The sequence below is a fragment of the Plecotus auritus genome (genome assembly GCF_963455305.1).
Source record: "Plecotus auritus genome assembly, chromosome: 2".
Lineage (NCBI taxonomy): Eukaryota > Metazoa > Chordata > Mammalia > Chiroptera > Vespertilionidae > Plecotus > Plecotus auritus.
The window spans coordinates 144,389,405-144,410,343 of record NC_137771.1 but is presented as its reverse complement, the minus strand read 5'-3'; the positions used below and the strand labels follow the sequence as shown (position 1 = coordinate 144,410,343).

The following is a 20,939-nucleotide window of genomic DNA, read 5'->3' as shown; positions in this document are numbered from 1 at the left end:
GCGCAGACCAGGCTGGGGGACCCCCCCCCCCCCAAGTGCATGAATTTCATGCACCGGGCCTCTAATATTGTTATAATAACCTATAGAGTATTTACTAAATCCTTCAAGGCTTTTTCTTTTGTAGTGATCATGGATTTGGACTTAAACTTGGCAGAGTTACATTTTTGCTTATAGATGGGAGAGAGCACCAAGAATAAAATCAGACATTTCAATGATAAGGAAACTAAAAATTGTCATTTCTAATATACCTAAAAATATCTAGGAAGAAAAGTAGATACGGATTTCTGAAACATGAAAGTTGGATTTCATTTTAAGAGCTTAAAGTGAATCTGAATATAATATAGCTTTAGCTTGCAAAGCTTACTACTGAATTAGATTTATTTTTTTGGCTTAGATTTGTATGAAGGTAATCTACACTAGCTGCTATGTGTTGCACTTAAATAAAGCAAAACAAATTAAACTTTTTGTGTGGCATTTGGGGCAGGGTGTCACAGAGCACTCTGGTCTTAATGAAGCATCATTAGAATGCATCAGAGTTACTTGTGGAAGTTTTTGCAAAATAAATCTGCTTGGGTCTGCATATGTCTTTTGTAAAATGTCTCTAGGATGGTGATTCTGATTTGCAGACATGGTTGAGAAACACAAATTTGGAGTGTAATATTTAGTTCTAAAAATTCAAAATCCCTAGTGTGGTCTAAAAGGGGATACTGGAATAGCAGAGAGGAGTTCAGGAAAATGCATGGGATTTCTCCATATATCATAATAACTTCAAATTACAGACCAATTAAAAATCAATGTAAAATCCTGTATATAAAAGAAGAATTGAAAAGGAAAAGTGTTAAATACAATTTCATGGTACCAGGTACAACAATGATACAACACATTTACAGTACTAAATGTTTAAAGAGGTAAATTTAAAAATGAAGAGTTCAGCCAACCCTATGCTGGGTTCCAAGCACACCATACTTTCATATATTTAAATGTGTACTGTCACATTATTTTAGAATAGGATTTGGCATTAAGCTGGCACAAGCGTGATAAATAATTACAATAGTCTGCATGAAGTTTCACATAGTTTTCTGAAAAATGCAATTAAAGGGATGTAATTCAACCATAACCTTTATGTTTTAAAAATAGGTATTGGTAGATAAATGCAACTTCATTTTTTTTTTACTGTTGAATAGAAAATGAATTAATTGTAGATTAATTTTGCTCTTATATACCAGCATACACAACTCTGTACAACACAATTTACAAGACAAGTGTGCTAATAAAATACAGCTCTCATTATTAATATATAACTAGCATAAGGTAAAATGCCATCTTTACTAGATTTATAATTTGAGTACATAAATATTTAAAAGATCCCTTTAATTTTTTAAATTAATATTAGCTTTGCATTTGTTCAGGGAAACTCTTCAAATGACTCACATTGCTTTTGAAATGATAATATGCACTTATATGTATTATTTAAATATTCATATTCGTGAGGTATAACTAGTTTTTTTAAATGGTGACAATTAAAACTATTTTTAGCCATTAGAAAAAAAAATACCAGGAAGTAACAGAAAAACTAAGACTCTTAGTGACACCTTTTGAAATATGTAATAATAATAATATTAATAGATTATTAGAACTTCATATATGCCAGACACTCTAGGAATTTTAGGTCTATAAGCCATTTAATCTATAATAATAAAAGCATAATATGCTAATTAGACCAGACAGTCAAACGACCTTCCAGATGTTATTCTGGATGTCCTTCTGGACGAAGCTGCGGTGGTGGGGGCTGAGGCAGAGGCGATTAGGGACCATCAGGTAGGCAGGCAAGCAGTTAGGGGTGACCAGGCAGGCAGGCAGAGTGGTTAGAGAGGTTAGGGGCAATTAGGCAGGCAGGCAAGCTGTTAGGGGTGATCAGGCAGGCAGGCAAGTGGTTAGGGGTGATCAGGCAGGCAGGCAGAGTGGTTAGGGGCGAGAAATCCTTTAAAAAATGGATTATGTTGTGTCTACTCCAAACCCTTCAATAGCTTCCTATCTTATCCAGCAAAAACTCAAAATCATGCAATAACCTACAAGGACCCACTTCAGTAGTTTTACAACTTGGTTGCATATTAGACGCAAATGAGGGGATTGAACAAATATTGATGCATGCTATTCCACCCCCTAAAACTCTGATTTAATTTGTCAGGGGTGCAGCCTAGAAGCTCTCTAAATTAAAAGTTCTCTAAGTTAAATGATTATTTGTGCAGCCAAAATTTAGAACCATTACTTCAAGATTTGAGTACCTTTCTGCATCCAGTGACTCTCTGACTTAATCGTCTACCACCCTTTCCCTTACGTATAGTATACTACTCTAGCCATAAAGATAGGGTGACTACATATTTTATATGCCAACTGCAGAGTAAAAGGGTCACTATTAATTATGAAAAGATGACAGGCATGAATTAGCACTGTCCTAGGCAACAGGCATACAGTCTTAGAGCACAAGGACTTAATTTACAGTTCTAGGGTATAAAATGCTCCCACCTCAGAACATTGGCACTTGCTATTCTAACTCTTTGGAATATTTCCCCTAGGTATCCACTTGGTGTGCTCCCTCACCTTCTTCCATATTTACTTACACGCCACTTTTTGTGAGAACTTCCCTGTCCACTCAGTTTCATACTGGAGCCCAATCTCACTCCCACCTCTACTTCCCCTGCTGTGTTTTACTCCCCGCTCTGATTTTGATGTACCATATATTTTGCTGAATTCTTTATTTCTCCTCCCACTAGATTTTTAATTTTCATTTTGTTCTCTTTTGTATTCCAAGCTCCAGAACAGTGCCTTGCCTACTGTAATCTGTGAACATACAATTTTTCAAAAAAAAAAAAAAAAAAAAAAGAATGAATGATTTACCAGCAGTTTGACATTGGGCAACTTAGCTAATTTGCTTTGCCTCAGTTTCCACATTGGTAAAATGGGGATAATAATAACATCCACCCCATAATGTCATTGTGAGCACTTCGTGAGTTAATGCATGGGATTAGAATAATGCCCATCTCATACAGAGCATGCATAAATGTTGTCTATTTATCTCCATTTTTACTTTAGCCATTGATTCCTAGGTCCACACCTGGAATCAGTGATTCCTGTTCTCTCACTCTCACACATGACTATACTTCCTCTTTTATACAATAAAGCCTTTCAGCACATAACATTTCTATTTCTTTAAAGCCCATCAGTCTCTACTTCTTTCTTTATCTAGCCTGGATATCACTGGTAAAGATTCTTTCACCAGCACCCCAATTCCCATTTAGGATCCTTATTTTTCTGTTGCACCTGTTCTGCAAACAGTACTGTCTCTGTTTCCATTCTTACATTTGGAAGTTGAGTGTTTCTGCAAAAATCCATGGAAGAAGCATACACACCATGGCCAGGACCCACTCGTGTTCACCAGCATCAGCTGATGTCAGTATGACTAGTTAATTATGTCACTTTCTCCATGATCAAAGGTGGGGTCTGGTGAGAGTGCAGGAAGAGTGCAGGTAACAAATAAAAATGATTGGGCCAGCAGTCCAGAGATCTTCTTTCTGGACACTTCAGTTGCATGTCATTAAAACCTTGGTAAAGATTTTTAGTCGCCCCCTTTAGGACCCAGAAACAACTGTCTTCTTGGAGCAGAACCTGCTCTTGTTGATCCTGCCTTGTTTTCTGACCAGCTATTTTTCTTTTTAACTTCAGCAATTATTCTGAACACCCATTAAAATTTGTCCTCAGACTCCCACATGTCCTGTCCTACTTCAGGAAGAAATGCAACATCATTAGGTATCATTTCCTTCAACTTAATACTTATTCCTCATAAATCTCTCTAGATCCACACACACAGTCCTTTCAGCAATAGAAGATGTGTGCAGGCTTCTGCTACTCAAAGTCAATCCTCCCCCAGGGTCCTTGGTATTGTACCTTCCCATCTCCTGGGATATTTTGCCTTACCAATGTATTTTCTTTGATTCCTATCCCTCAGTGTATAAATTGTCTGAATATTTTTCTATCTTAAAAGATACCACTCAACATTGGCTGGTGTGGCTCAATTGGTTGAGCATCGTCCTGTGCAATGAAAGATTGCTGGTTTGATTCCCGGTCAGGACACATGCCCAGGTTGTGGGCTTGATACCCAGTCAAGGTGCATGTGGAAGGCAGCAATTCATGTTTCTCTTTCACATTGATGTTTCTTTCTCTCCCTCCCTTCCTCTCTCTAAAATCCATGAAAAATATTAAAAAGATACCATTGATTTTTCTTCTATTGTCTACTAGCATCTGATTTCTTCTTGTCTTGCTATCTCATCCACTTTTCCCCTAAAAATGGTCTCCACCTCCACATCCTATCTATCTTTCATTCTCATTTTGCCCTCTGCAATGTGGCTTCTGTCTGAAATCAACCATTAAAAGCGCTCTTGAGATTACTGAGGACCCAGTAAGTGCTAAATCCCATGGATGCTTTTCAGTGTCTGTCTTTCAGAAGTTCTCTACTGCATTTGCTGCAAGTGCTTATTTGCTCCTGCCTGAAATGCCCTATTCTCTCGGGTGTGGGACTCCGTGCCCCCCTGTCTCCCTGCTCCTCTCTGACATCTCATTCTGTTACCTTTGGGGATGCTGACCTGTTGCCACCTCAGGTTGACATGCCACAGAGTAAAAACCTTGCTCAACTCCTTTCCTTTTTCCACTTCTTCCTAGTAAATATCATGGTTTGGCTTCAATAACCACATTTATGTTACCGATTCCCAGATCTTTAACTTTAGTAAAGATTTTTCCACTGAGCTTCAGTTTTATATTTCTAATTGCTGTTTGAACATTTTTGCTGCATATTCCATAGGCATCCCAAGTGTGACATGACACAGATTAAACTCATCATCTTCTCCCGACTACCAGCCCACCCTGCTCCTCCTCTGCATCTTCACCTCAGTTGGCAGCACCAGCTTCCACATATTCTTTTTGCTCCCAAGCATCCTTTCTTGAGCGTGTCTTGAGGTGTTGTTCCCTTAACTCAGTCTGATCTTGTTTGCTTTTGTTAATTTCCCCCTTTTTATATTTGTTATTTATGGATGACACTCCTTGCTCGCTCATGTAATTAGTGTATGTATATCTTTTCTCTCATGTCAAAGGATTTGAGGTGGGAGCAAGAGGCTACAGCAGAACAAAATAAACCATCTTGAACTAAAACCACTGGTATTATATTTTTATATAACTGAATTTTATGCTATGATAAACAAATCCACATTCAACAAATGCTATAAAATAAAGGAATAATTTTGTATGGTTGACATATGATATCTCAAAGTTTAAAAGATTTTGTCTGTTTTTATAACTGATTGCTAGTTAATACTGTCATAAAAACGGGGGTTAAACGATTAGGCACAAGCTGCTGTAGGTGTCACTGAAAGTGTTCATGAAATCTGTATGTATAGAGGAGAAAGACCAACCAGGGATGAAGGTCAAGATGACACTTATTTTACACTAGGAATTAAGAGCAATTGGAAACGTTAGGAAAATCTGCACACCAGGGAGGTCAGACTTCCCAGGCAGCCACTGGCTGTTTGAGTTTGTTTTAAAACTAAAAGCAAACACACAGTGACATGCCCACCGGCACCCCTTCTCCACACACACAATTGCTCACAAACACACACACTTATCCAGACAATACATATCGGGAAGAATGCCCATAGGATCCCAAACAGTATAAGATTTATGAATCCATTGCTGCCGGAAACTGATCATTGTCTCACTAATTAGAAAGGTGTGGACAAGGAACCTGGAAGGCTGGTCAACCTTGAAGCTCTGAAAGGTCAGAGCCAACCACTCCCTATCTAATTGAGACAATGGTAGCTGAAGCAACTTTCCCACCAAATAATCATGTAAATCCTTACTGATAAGATAATCTGCCTGTTACTAGAATTACCTGCCTAAGGGCAATGGGTGCATCCCAAACCTAAATAAAAGGGATGGCAAGGCCAAAGCAAGGTGTAGTCCTCTCACTAGAGGTGGGCTCCCGTCTGGCCCCCATTTTCGAAATTAATACTTTTCTAGTCTCTTTTCATTTGTGTGCGGCCTTCTCCAGAACCCGAACCCTGAGCCTGAACCCTGAACCACGCGGGACGTGAAAGGGGTTCCCACACATTGCAATATCACAGACAGCCACCACCGCAGGCACTGGATTGTAATCTTGTGCTGAGTTTTGCTACCACTCCTTTTCAAATGGTGTGGGAGACCAAAGGGACATCTTCCTCCTCCAGGAGCACAGAGTGCTATTAGTGAGCTCTGGATGTCTCCCCTGCTATGCAGTGCACTTAGCCACTTCCTTTTCTGTGTTCGCAGAGGCTGCGATTATAAAATTCTACAAAAATAGTTTAAAAATGTTTTCGCTTTTGAGAATCTGAGGGATATATACATATCTTTTATTTCTGCTTGCCATAGGGGATTAAGTGTCTGACAAAGTTTATAAAGCACTTTGAGGTTCTGGGGTAAAATAGATGATTACAAAGAAGTGTAAGAATCTTAAAGAAGGGTAAAAAGAGAGTATCTGGCCCTCTTTCCCCCTTCATTTTTCATTTTAATAGAAATTCTATGATCAGAAGGGACACATAGATGGGAGATGGCAGTGGACTTAAAGAAGTAATAAGTGATTTAATAAAAAGATAGAATTCATGATGTATTAGAACATGGCTTTTTGACCCAGAGACTTGACTTTGAATCCTCACTCTCTCCCATTTACAATGCATAAGGAATTATTCTATAAACTTTAAAATAATCAACTACTATATGCTTATAACATTTGTATGAAGTAGATACTGTTAATATTCCTATTTTACAGATGGGTAAACAGAGGCACAGAAAAGTTAGTCACTTGCTCAAGTCTTAATGTCACACAACTGGCAAGTGGCAGAGCCAAGATAAGCTGAGAAAATATCTAATTCTCATAGTAGTATTAATGGTAGCTACCACCAATTGAAAAGTTACTCTTTCCCAGCCTCTTTGGTGTCTTACATACATGGTTCATAAGAGCGGGGAAAATATTAGTTTTTAAATTTTAAATAATGAATTATACCACTCAAAAATATGCAGTAGGATGTTTATAAGTAAATATTTTATTGATAGTATATTATCTTTTCTTTAAAACATTTTAATTAATTCATGATTCAGCAGGATAAAAAGTATATCTGAAGCTAACATTTATTAATTTGCTTGTGGCAGTCATTTGATCCAGTTTTCAGGAGTAATTTAGATTGGGCATTATTTGCTTTTATTATATGCTACATTGTTTGCCTTTATATTCAGCTTTAGGATACAGCTGATACAAATATAAAGATATTTTGATGTAGTTCCATTAGCTTATTTTCTCCTTAGTTTCCATTGCCCTTGGAGCTGTATCAGTTAAGATATTGCTATGACAAATGTTTGCTATTTTGCTGTCTATGGCTTCTTCTAAGATTTTTTTTTGGTTTCCCATCTTACATTTAAGTCCTTTATCCATTTTGAGTTTATTTTTGTGTATGGTGTAAGTTGGTGGTCTAGGTTCATTTTTTTGCTTGTATCTGTCCAACACTCAACTACTGAGCACACCAGCCAGGCTCTTTTATTTTTACACTTAAAACCTATATAATTTTATCAACCAATATTACTCCAGTAAATTCAACAAAAATGAAATACAACTTAATACTGATACCTTGTGTTTAACTCATAAGATCTATTTCTTTCTTTCTTTCTTTCTTTCTTTCTTTCTTTCTTTCTTTCCTTCCTTCCTTCCTTCCTTCCTTCCTTCCTTCCTTCCTTCCTTCCTTCCTTCCTTCCTTTCTTTCTTCCTTTCTTTCCTTTCTTTCCTTCCTTCCTTCCTTCCTTCCTTCCTTCCTTCCTTCCTTCCTTCCTTCCTTCCTTCCTTTCTTTCTTTCTTTCTTTCTTTCTTTCTTTCTTTCTTTCTTTCTTTCTTTCTTTCTTTCTTTCTTTCTTTCTTTCTTCTGACATGTAGATAATTCTTTGCCTACCCTAGGTTCATGAACATATTGTCCTATTTTTTCCCCTCAAAGCTTTTCTTTATTGTTTAAAGTATTACATGAGTCTCCTTTTTCCCCCATTGCCCTCTCCCGGGCCACTCCCACTCTCCAGCATATGCCCTCACCCCTCTACTGTCTGTGTCCAGTGGTTATGCTCATATGCATGCATACAAGCCCTTTGGTTGATCTCTTAACCCACTCACCCACTCCCTCGTGTGCACACCCCCCTCCCCCCACTCTCCCTTATAGGTTGGACAGGCTGTTTGATGCTTCTATGTCTCTGGTTCTGTTTTTGTTCCTCAGTTTATGTTGTTCATTATATTCCACAAATGAGTGAGATCATGTGATATTTATCTTTCTCTGACTGGCTTATGTGCTTAGTATAATGCTCTCCAGTTGCATCCATGCTGTTGCTACTGCTACTGCAGGCACACCTTATTTTATTAGGCTTCACAGATACTGCTTTTTAAAATTGAAGGTCTATGGCAACCCTTTGATGAGCAGGTCTACCAGTGCCATTTTTTTCAACAGCATTTATTCATTTCGTGTCTCTGTGTCACACATTGGTAAATCTCGCAATATTTCAAACATTTTCACTATTATTATATTTGTCATGGTGATTTGTGATCAGCAATATTTGATGTTACTATTATAATTGTTTTGGGGTGTCATGACAAGTAAACGTAATCAATAAATGTGTGTGTTCTTATTGCTCCATTGACCAGTGCGCTCTCTCTCTCTCTCTCTCTCTCTCTCTCTCTCTCTCCTCCTCTCTCTCTCTCTCTCTCTCTCTCTCTCTCTCTCTCTCTCTCTCCACTCTCTCTCTCTCCCTCTCTCTCTCTCTGTCTTTCCTTGGGCTTCCCTATTCCTTTCGACACAGCAGTATTGAAATTAGGTCAATCAACAACCCTCAATGGCTTCTTTCAAGTGAAAGGAAGAGTCATATGTCTCTCACTTTAAATCAAAAGCTAGAAATGTGTAAGTTTAGTGAGGAAAGCATGTCAAAAGTGGAGACAGGCTGAAAGTTAGGCCTCTTGTGCCAGTTACACAAGTTGTGAATATAAATGAAAAATTCTTGAAGGAAACTGAAAGTGCCACTCCAGTGAACACATGAATAATCAGAAAGTGATCCAGCCTGATTGCTGAAATGGAGAAGTTTAGTGGACTGGACAAAAGATCAAACCAGCTACCATATTCCCTTAAACCAGTGGCCGGCAAACTCATTAGTCAACAGAGCGGCAATCCGCGGCTCATGAGCCGCATGTGGCTCGCGAGCCGCAGTTTGCCGACCACTGCCTTAAACCAAGAGAAGCGAGGAAGCTGCAGAAAAAAAGCTTGAAGCTAGTAGAGGTCAGTTCATGAGGTTTAACGAAAGAGGCTGTCATCACAACAAAAGTGCAGTGCTGATGCAGAAGCTGCAGAACGTTATGTAGAAAATCTAGCTGAGATTATACACTAAAGTTAATCTTCTACAACTTGCATAGCTAGAGAGGAGAAGTCAATACCTGTCTTCACAGCATCAAAGGGCAGACTAACTCTCTGGTTAGGGGCTCATGCACTGGAGACTTTAAGCTGAAGCCAGTGCTCATTTACCATGCCATAAAGCCTACGGTCCTTAAGAATCATGCTAAATCTTCCCTGACTGTGCTTTACAAATGGACCTGTTTACAACATGGTTTACTGAATGTTTTAAGTCTACTATCAAAACCTACCACTCAGAAAAAAAGATTTAAAAAAAATGTTACTGCTCACTGACAACATATCTGGTTACCTAAGAGCTCTGATGAAGATGTACAATGAGGTTAACATTGTTTTCTTGCCCATGGTGCAAGCCTTATTATTTAAGAAATACACATATGACTACTGGAGGCCAGTGCACAGATTCGTGCACCGGTGGAGTCCCTCAGCCTGGCCTGTGCCCTCTTGCAGTCAGGGATGTCTGACATCCCCCAAGGGGTGTGGTGGTGTGCGAAGCAGCAGGCAGCCAGGGAGGAGCCCGAGCCCCAGCCGGGTGCTGTGCTGCTCCCACTCACCTGGTCCCCCTGTGCCTACCACCGCCTCCACTTGGTAGTGCTGCCACAGAGGAGGGAGAGGCTTGCGCTACTGCAGCTGTGCTCACCAGCCGTGAGCCCAGCGTCTGGTGCCCATTGGTTAGCTGAGCGGTGCTCCCACTGTGGGAGTGCACTGACCACCAGGGGCAGCTCCTGCATTGAGTGTCTGCCCCTGGGTCATGCGTATTATAGTGATTGGTCGACCGGTTGTTTGGTTCTTTGGTCACTTAGGCTTTTATATATAGAGATAGCTGCCATAGATAGTGATTTCTCTGATGGATCGGGGCAAAGTCAATTGAAAAGCTTCTGGAAAGGATTAACTATTCCAGATGTGATTAACATCATTCATGATTCATGGGAAGACATCAAAATATCAACATGAACAGGAATTAGGAAGACGTTTATTCCAACCCTCATGGATGACTTGAGGATTCAAGGATTCAGTGGAAGAAGTAACCGCAGGTGTGGTGGAAATAGTAAGGGAGCTAGAATCAGAAGTGGAGCCTAAAGATGTGACTGAATTGCTGCAATCTCATGATAAAACTTCAATGGATGGGGAGTTGCTTCTTATAGGTGAGCAAAGAAAGTGGTTCTTGAGATGGAATTTACTCTGGGTGGAGACGCTGTGAAGGTTGTTGAAATGACAACAAAGGGTTTATAATAGGACATAAACTTAGTTGATAAAGCAGTTGGCAGGGTTTGAGAGGATTGGCTCTGTTTTTGAAAGAAGTTCCACTGTGGGTAAAATTCTATCAAACAGCATCATATGCTACAGAGAAATCATTTCTGCAAGGAAGAGTCAATAGTTGTGGCAATCTTTATTGCTGTGTTATCTTAAGAAATTGCCACAGTCACCCCAACCTTCAGCAATCACCACCTGATTAGTCAGCAGCCATCAACATGGAGGTAAGACCCTCCACCAGCAAAAGATTAGGATACTTAAGGCTCAGATGATGGTTAGCATTTTTAAGCCACAAAGTATTTTTTAACTAAGGTATGTATATTGTTTTTGTAAACATAATAACATTGCACACTTAATAGACTATGGTATAGTGTAAAAACTTTTATATGCACTCGGGAACCAAAAATTCGTGTGATTTACTTTATTGTGATATTTGCTTTATTATGATGGTCTGGAATCAAATCCACAATATCTCTTAGGTATGCATGTATGTAAAACAAAAGATTTTTAAGATATATCATCCTATGTAATAAAAGGCTAATATGCAAATTGACCAAACAGCGGAATGACTGGTCGCTATGATGTGCACTGCCCACCAGGGGGCAGATGCTCAATGCAGGAGCTGCCCCCTGGTGGTCAGTGTGCTCCCACAGGGGGAGCGCTGCTCAGCCAGAAGCCGGGCTCACAGCTGGCGAGCACAGTGGAGCCTCTCCCGCCTCCGCGGCAGGCAGACATCCCCCGAGGTGTCCCGGACTGCGAGAGGGTGCAGGCCGGGCTGAGGGACCCCTCCCCCCCAGTGTACAAATGTTGTGCACTGGGCCTCTAGTACTGTTAAGAAAAAGCCAGTTTAAAAAGTACTTTAAAATTGTTTGTTCCAGAAAAAAATCTCTGCTACTTTTTTATTCTTTTTCATTTTACTTTTTGAATAGTCAGCCAAATGAAATTGAGAGGAACAAAGTTGATTAAACCAGTTTTCTGAAATAAATTCGAGTCATTGTTGATCAATAAACATCAATTAAGGGGTTCAGCATTACAGATAATGCGTAAAACATACTAAATAGCTAAGTGTGATAAAGAGAAATGAATGGCTATATGAAGTAACTGAGTTTCAGTGAATCTCTTTCTTTATAACATTATTTGAAATATATATATATAGCATGGCAAGTGAATTTATAAGAGAAATAAATTATGTCTTTATGTGTACATACTGTCCCTTTAATAACACTCTTAATACATCACAGTATGAGAGAAATGCACCCTAGAGATAATGCTGTTATTCTTCATAGAAAAATCCATGAATCATATTATGCAACAATTAATTGATGATAAATGATTTAATTCTAGAACTCAGAATAGCTTATTTAAATGCCATCAGAAAAAAAACAAACAAACCCTTACCCGCAAAAAGGAGTCTAGGGATCCATTCTCCATATATTCCACCACAATCATAACTGGCCGGCCTGCAAATAGAGCAAGGGAACACACAGGATTAGAGCAATCACAGAAATATGTGTTGCAGTTAGAGATTTCCAGCTGTAGCAGCTAAACTATTTGTATTTTATTAATAGGAATTTCATTTTCCAACATGCTTCTATGAAAGTATTCATACTACACACCTCTCCATTTCTTTATAGCATTATTTTTTTTTTTTAGTTCATAAAAGGAACATGAATTACAATATGAATTACAAAGGAATTAAGCCCTTCCTTTTCTAAAGCCTGGCAATCACTCCTTTGTTAAGATTATGTTCCTTTTGTCCTGAGCTTTTCCTTAAAAGATAATCAACAAGCTGAAGTCAGGGTTTGAATAGTTACTGTAGCTGCTTTGGCAATTGTGCTACAACTTCTATAGTGGTGCAGTAATCATGGCTGAATTACATCAGACTGAGCATTTCCGAAATATTCCTAAGGCAAAGCAGAAAAGAGAAATTCATAAATTCTCTTTAAGAAATGATAAACCATCGGTCATAGTCTGCTTTTAAAGGCTTTTAAGTAGAAAAATGCCAGTAGATTGATGAATGCTACCAAGTTGGTGGGATCTGTAATAATTCTTGATCATCTCTTTATTGGACATAGATTAGATCAACAGAACAATGATGGCAGTTCATGAAAAATAAGTAACTCTGATTTCATAGTCTAGTGCAGCAGCTAAAATCAGAAACTGAACATCATTTCTTTTATATCATATCTATTTGCAGTTGTTACAGTTCCTAATACCCCTATTAGGTAGCATATTTGACATAAGTAACTTTGATTTGTTTCAAAGAAAATAATCTATTTGTTCTGCTCAATTTCCCGAGTTTAAAAGATAAACTCATTTCAGATGAAGGGAAAATGTTATTTACTTGAAACAAACATGTATGACATATTTACTTTTTACTTCTGTATTTCTGGCTTCTCATTGGAATTTTTAGCAATTTAATCTGCACTGTGCACAGTTTTTCCTCATGAGGATAAAGATCTGGGAAGAAATTATGTGTACCAATCATGGAAAAATTAGGTCTCATGTTGTAAGTCATGTCCCTTTTACAAGTCTAAACCTTGTGGGTTAGAAAGGGTGATAGTAACAAATTAGAACAATGTCTGCAAATGCTAGATTTTTACAGTTGAATCTGTATTTTAAAGAAAGATGTGCTAAAGGTTAAATGTAATCATAAAGTTCCCAGTTTATCATGCATAGAATTAGAACCCAAAGAAGACATCCATTTTGTTGGATCTCTGTAATGTCCCCTAAAGTCATTAATTTCACCCAAATACAGATAAAGAACTTTATCAGAAAATATTGAGGTCAAATGAACTGTCAGCACTATTATAATCAGTCGCCTAGAAAATCAGGTTTTAAATCTGAAAGTTTGTAATGAAATTTTTTATTTGACTATTGTTTTCAAAGAGCTTAGAGATGAGGAGCCTGATGTAAACACATGGTTAGCAAAGTAGGGAAAAATAAAAGGTCATCTTAATATATAAATATAAAAATTCTGAGACCAATATACCAGTTTGACGTATAATGGATTATGGATGTTAAGAGGAAATGTTGGGTTAGTACAATGACTACCTGAGTTCTTCTGCCCATAATCACAACATTTCGATCTACCTTGACCATTGCTGCTAGAGAAACATATTTGATCTTTTTAAAATAAAATTTAAACAATATTTATCCTCTCCCTAAGAATGTCAGTCTTATTAGAATAAAAAGAGTTTGCAAGCACTTCACTGATATTGATACGTACTATTATTATCCCTATTCCACAGAAAAGAAAATTGAGGTATAGAAAGTTAAATTACTTGCCTCAAGTCAAACAGCTAGTAAGTGGCAGTATCAGGCAGTCAGTCTCAGCTCTTAACCTTCATGCCATGGTGCCTCTCAGACACTGTATATAGATCAAAGCTGTAAGCCTCTGTTAGCCAATCCTCATCTCTCCTAACCGGCCTTATCGTTTCCTGATCCATCAGTTGTCATTATCACCTGAACTTGTTCATTCCTGTCTCCTTCTGCCTTTCCTTTTGGTATTCCCCTCCCAACTTGCATCTCTCTCTAAACATCTCACCTCACAGCTCCCCAGGTTGTATACACTGCACCTGTTTCTTGAGAGTCCCCCACAGTGATATTTCCTAGAGCTGCATTCCCATCCCATCTTTGTCTGCACTCTGACATGTGCTTGGTTTTATATTAGGTTGCTTTTCTTTATCTTCCCATAGATGCTTTGTATCCTTATTCACTGGGTTTCTCAAGGCCACCTCCCATGCAGCTGAGCAGAGTAGGTGCTTCATAGAAACAAGTTGATTTTTCTCATCAATTTCACAATTCCTAAGAAAGTAATCTTGAAGTATTTCAGCAAGATTTTGATTTACATGAATACAAAGTACTTTGAAATTAGTTCTATCTATAACTCCTTGGGAGATACTTTATGCAATCCTAAAATTCATCAGTGACAAGTTTAATCTTCTCATTAAAGATAATAAAGAGTCCAATGAAGACTCCCTAGATTTCTCGTGAATTAGATGTTTCACACCTGAACTGCATCTTCTGTATTTTGTCCAGTAGCATCAATTGACAGCAGCTGTTGTTAAACTAAGGCATTTTTTAGAATATGTTGGCATCTAGCCTACAATTTATTTTCTAGTGGTTTCTATAGGGAAGTTAGTTACACTATGAAGATTACAAGTAACTTTACAGTTCATGGTTACACTATATAATCAAGAAAATAGATAAGTCTAAGGGAAATTAAGGAAATTAGGACAGTATTCTTCAAATACCTGATCAGGTGAGAGAAGTCATTGGTAACTGTTTTTTCTGTCTTATTTTTTAATATGTAAAAAATATATACTGCATTGTTTTTGGAAAATACATTTAGAGGTGATTAATTCTCTTTTTACATTTTAAAAATATTTCACTTTTTTTCTTTTTTACAATTTTAGCCACTTACTCCAAGTGCCTCACATCACAGAATCAAATTAGTACTTCTATTGTACTGAAATCAATGGACAAATCCCAGGATTCTTGATTCAGTCAAGTCTCAGAATCCACAGATGTTTTTAGAAGCCTCATCAGTTTGATTTAAGAGATTTTCAAAAATATTTCTACGACTCACACAAAAAGCGATTTTTTTTTTGTTTTTTTCTTCATAAATAGCCCAGGAATGGTTATAGATATTTTAAACAGCATTGGAATCAATATACTATAAGAAATCACTTATTTATATTCTGAACACAATGGATCGTAAGATCCCATATCATTTTTTTTCTGTTGTAGAGAACAATAGTTTTCTTTAATTGGAACTTTTATGAACTACTAACTAATAAATCTTTTTCAAATTGACAGCTTCCCAGTACTGAAGCTGATTTAATGTAGGTGGTGTTAAGAAACCATGTGATGATGAGGCTATAATTTCTTGTGCTGTTGTTAAAGAAAACAAAAGAAAGGCTTTTTTTTTTAATCTTGGGGAAAATATTTTCTCAGTGAATTATTTTTTTCTTTTTTGCTTTAGCAATGATTTGTGAAACGGGATTACAGAGATTTAACATTTCCATAGAAATAATGAATTTGTGCTGAATGTAGTATTCTGTATCAGCTTGGAGTTTCTGATGTTCAGTCAGTAATATCAAGAATCAAAACAAACTCAACAATCCAAAAACTCTATTACATATTTACAGCAATTCTAGTTTTTTTTAACATTATATTGTGTATATATTTTGTCTACCAGGTAATAAAATTTGTGGTAATAACTTGGATTGTCAGATTGCCTGTATTCCCTCCCCCAAGTTGCAATTCAGTACTTTTAAAGCCAGTTATTTAATCTATTTCTACCTCCCCTGTTTCTGCTGTGGAGATAGAAAATTATAATCTCAAATGGATTGGATAATAAATGAAATAATTTTCTTACCCCTTTAAGGCACTCAAAAGATATGGGTGACATACATTTGCACAAAATCCTATCTCATAAAGAGGGAATATGCAAATTGACCATCACACCATCATAAAGATGGTGGTGCCCATAGCCACAAGATGGCAGTGCCCAGTCCCCTCAGCCCCGCCAGAGTCCCCCAGTCCTTTCAGCCCTGCTGGGGGAAGAGAGTGGCAGGCGTGCAGGCAAGCCTGAGATGTCAGCTTCCCAGCCGCTCAGGCCTGGCCTGAGGCACAGGCAAGCCTCGGATGGCAGCTGCCAGCCGCACAGGGCTGCCCGAGGCTCAGGTAACCAGGGCCGGCTGAGGCTTGTGCTGCCGGCAGTGGCAGCAGCAGAGGTGTGATGGGGGCATCGCCTTCCCCTGATCGCCGGATTGCCTCCCACCCCTGAGGGCTCCCGGACTGTGAGAGGGGGCAGGCCGGGCTGAGGGACCCTCCTTCAATGCATGAATTTTCATGCACCAGGCCTCTAGTAGAATATAATAGACAATTATTTTTATTCACAAGATAAGTACTAAACTGGGGAATTATTTTCTCTTATATTCTTGCCTGGTATCAGATCATGTCCCAAATGAATCTTTTCTTTAGTGAGTTCAATGCAAACTTTTAATGTTTCTCCAGAACAATAGACAATACTAGTAGTGTGGCAAAGGCTTGGGAGCACTGAGTGCAGGGAAAAGGGGCGTCAATGGGGGAAAAACACACACAAAAAACCAAAGCAGATATCCGTAATACAGTCAACAACAAAGATAAACTTAAAAAACAAAATATTTTAAATACTAGAATGAATGAATGAATAAATAAATAAATAAGTTTCTTTTCCTCCTATATTCCCATTTTGATTAAACATTACCATTCATCTAGTTACCCAGGTTTGAAACCCTATTGTAATACTGAACTTCTCACTTTATCAAACCCCCGTTAGTCCATAAATTATTAAGTTGTGCTAAAATCTATGGAAAATTATCACTGCCTATATTCTGCCTTTGTGGTTCTTTTTGCTTGACTTATTACAATAACAGTTTACTAATTGTTCTTGCTAATGCTTGTACAACCCTTATTTTGAACATTCAGTGATATATCAAATATATTTTTTTGAATGCCTACTATGTATCATTTCTGGTTTCTGGAGAAACTTCCTCAAGCAATAAAAGATCCCTGCTCTCAAGGAGTGCATGGTGGAAAGAGGGATAAAATAAGAAAACAGTTAATTACTATGAAGAGCTAATTTTCTACCTTCGTTTAAAGACTGGCAATTAAGTTCCTTCAGAGTCTCTGTTTTACCTTTGCTTCTAGTGTCATCTTTTAACTCCCCATATTCCCCTAACTCCTATTTTTTAAATTCTCTAGGTAACTCATAATTCCCTAAATATGACTTTACTTGTGCCTTCCTCTATTCTTTGGAAGACTGCCTTCTCAGTGTCTCCACTTGGTAAAATCATATGCTTAAAAAAAAAAAAAAGCGCAGCTTCAAACTATCTCCATTGTCAATTCTACCATGAATACTTCCCCATTTAGAAAGACTTAATCGTTTACTTTCTCCTCCTTTTACATCTTAACCAAACAGTTTTATAACACTGACAGCATGATGTTGATGTTAAGCAGGTAGGTCTCTGCCTTCCACTCTAAAGTGCGGTTGAGGTCAGACTGGTGCTTAATTCTCCTCTGAAAGTTCACCATTGAGCACAGAGCTAGTCACAGAGTAGGTAGTCAATTATATTTTTTTGAATGAAATACCAGAAGAAACACATACATAAAGGTGTCCTCTGAGAATAATTTTAGACGAAGAAAGAGATACTGAAATAATTGAGTGACAAATGAATAAATTCTAAATTATTTGCATTGTAAAATATATGGTTTTGAAGAAAAAGCAGAATTCAGATTTTAGTTCTGATGCCTATTAGCTGCATGATCTTGGGCAAGTTATTTTAGCTCCCTCAGTCTTTGCATGTATAAAATGAAGGTACTATTACATACTGCATACAAAATTTTAAAGGCTTAGTGAGAAAACATGTAATTAGTACAGTGTCTGGCAATAGTTGGCACTCAGAAATGTTGCTGTACTTTTACTTTCTTTCCCTTGTATGCACCATTATCTGCTTCTCTTATTATATTTGTTTACTCTGCAGAAAAAAATAGTTTCATACAAATGAATCATTTCCATATTTTACTATAGTATGGGATGGACATGCACATTCTTTTATATCTTATGTAGCAAAGTAAAAATGACTGCTAGTTATATCTTAGATGATACAGTAAATTCCAGGTTTTAGCACTGAAATTCTCATGTCCCAAACAAACTGGATGTTCGGTTCCCTTATTCCTTGTGTACTCAGTGCAGTTAGTTGTGGGATTGGAGTCAGCAGGATACTGAAGACTTTTTTCCACATTGGGCAAGTGAACTCAGTTATCTTCTCACTGCCTCAGTCTCCCCATCTGTATGCTATATATTCCTCATTTGTATATTTGTATATTGCATATTATAAATAACATACATAACAGGAGGTGAATTAACACCTCCTTCATTGCCTGAGGTATGAGATTAAGTGAGATGTTTTAAAATACAGAGAATAAATAGTGCCTGATACTAAATATTAAATCACCCAATAACAGCTTAAAGAATGAATGGATAAATGGGAATGTTACATCTTACTTTGCTGAATCCTAAGCTAAAAAGTGGCTTTCAGAGTTAAAAAGGTTCATTACTAAAAATGACTAAGGTCAATATATTTAGGAGCTTTTAAAAAATAATATATTTTTATTGATCTCAGAGAGGAAAGGAGAAGGAGAGAGAGATAGAAACATCAATGATGAGAGAGAATCACTGACTGGCTGCCTCCTACACTCCCCAGTTCAAGCCTGTAACCTGGGGCATATGCCCCTAACTGGGAATCGACCTGTGACCTCCTAGTTCATAGGTCGATGTTCAACCACTGAGCTGTGCTGGCCAGGCCTTTAGGAACTTTTTTTGATGATCTTAAAGGTCATTTTAAATCCTATACACCTGAAATTAACAGGTTTGAAATTATTTTAATGTGTAAGATGGTTTTTCTTAGAGTAAAATAATCAAAATGCATATTTTATTACTATAAATAACATACTATAATACATAGTTTTTAAGGAAGTAGGTTCTTATTTTTTATCTAACAAGCTATGTTGTGTCTTCTATACTCTATGTACAGATTTGTACCTGTAACAACAGGTTTTAGGATAAATCTGGAACTGATTTTAACTGTAGAGCTATTCAAAGCCCCTAAATCTATATAACTATATTGATTTGATTCTCATAACTTCTTTATTTTGCTTTTTTAAACTTAAAGGTTATTCAAATATCCTTGGAGAAATGCTGAAGAATAAATTATTTTATTTGGTGATAAAACAGCTTAGCAGAAGTTAGGAGGAGTGATTTGCATTATGAAAATACTAGCCTTTCTTAATCTAGATTTGTTCCAGAGTGACTAGCAGGTGTGAGGCTAAAGAAACCAAACATGATTTTCCTGCCAGTTCCAGAGAGCAGTAGCATACCACGTGCATCCGTTACTTCAGTAATATTCAGTGCTGTCTTTCTTCTTACTGAAAACTACCATCTGGGCAAAAGATTTCTTCTTAATTAGAAGTGTCTCATTGACAAAGAAAATCATTGCCAAGGATGCCCGATGTTGGAATGTGTCTTCACTATAAGACACTAATCATATTGCAAAATTTTAATAACATATGCATTTTTAAAAATGGCTTTCTTGATTTTGTACTACATCCATATTTATAAAAGTAATATAATGATAAAATTAAAAATATTTTGAAATTATTTGATTTGTGACTTTTTGCTTTTCAATTACTATGAAAGATATAAGTGATTATATAGTAATTAATAGTTTAATTAACATTATGTGGCAATGAACAAAACACATTAGCGAATTGTCATGACTTGAAAAACTATGTAATGTCTAAGTTCAAAACCAGATTAAACTATGTCAAATAAATAATTTTATGCTGTCTTTGTTCTTGATTTCTTCCTGTGAAAAAATTTTGTGTAGATAATTTTTTTTTTAATCCTCACCTGAGGATATTTTTTCCATTGTTTTTCAGAGAGAGTGGAAGGGTGGGTGGGAGGCAGGGGGCAGGAGGGGCGGGGAGAGAGAGAGAGAGAGAGAGAGAGAAAGAGAGAGAGAGAGAGAGAGAAAGAGAGGGAAACATCAAAGTGAGAGCACATAGATTGGTTGCTTCCCACATGAGTCCTGACCAGGGACAGGGAGCTAACCTGCAACCCAGGTATGTGCCCTCTTGACTGGAAATTGAACCTGAGACTACTCAGTGCTTGGGCTGATGCTCTAACCACTGTGAACACCGGCCAGGGCAGATAATTTAAAAATAGAGGCCATATTTAAATAATCACAGATGCAATAATAACTGACTTTAAAAGTAAGTTCTTCAATGTCCTGTGCACTGTTGTATTAACTCATTTGGTCCTCATACCAACCACTGTGGTGAGTATAATTACTAGTTCAGTTTAACAGATAAGATTACCAATGTACTGAGAGTTCAAACAACTTGTCCAGACACACAATGAGCAATTGGCAGAGCTGGGGCTTGAAGCAAGACGATCCGGCTCCAGAGTCTGAGTGCTTGACCATCTTGTTATTCCCCCAAATAGGTCTCCATCAGTAATCTGGAGAACATAAAGTTTTATCCTAAATCTCACTGCCTCATCTATAAAACACATCCTGGAAAGGCATTACGGACTGGGCACTGTGTTGCTCCCAAATATGTTTTGTCCTT

General features: G+C 37.5%; 1 protein-coding gene across 3 annotated transcripts in view; it reads right to left on the bottom strand.

The window, feature by feature from the left end:
• EPHA6 (EPH receptor A6) overlaps positions 1-20,939 on the bottom strand; it is a 1,057,231-nt gene that overhangs the window by 182,035 nt on the left and 854,257 nt on the right. For all 3 annotated transcript variants that reach the window (XM_080654948.1, XM_080654950.1, XM_080654949.1), the window contains one exon: positions 12,159-12,220. In XM_080654948.1, coding sequence (XP_080511074.1) covers positions 12,159-12,220 — 62 coding nt within the window. The remainder of the gene's footprint in view (positions 1-12,158; positions 12,221-20,939) is intronic.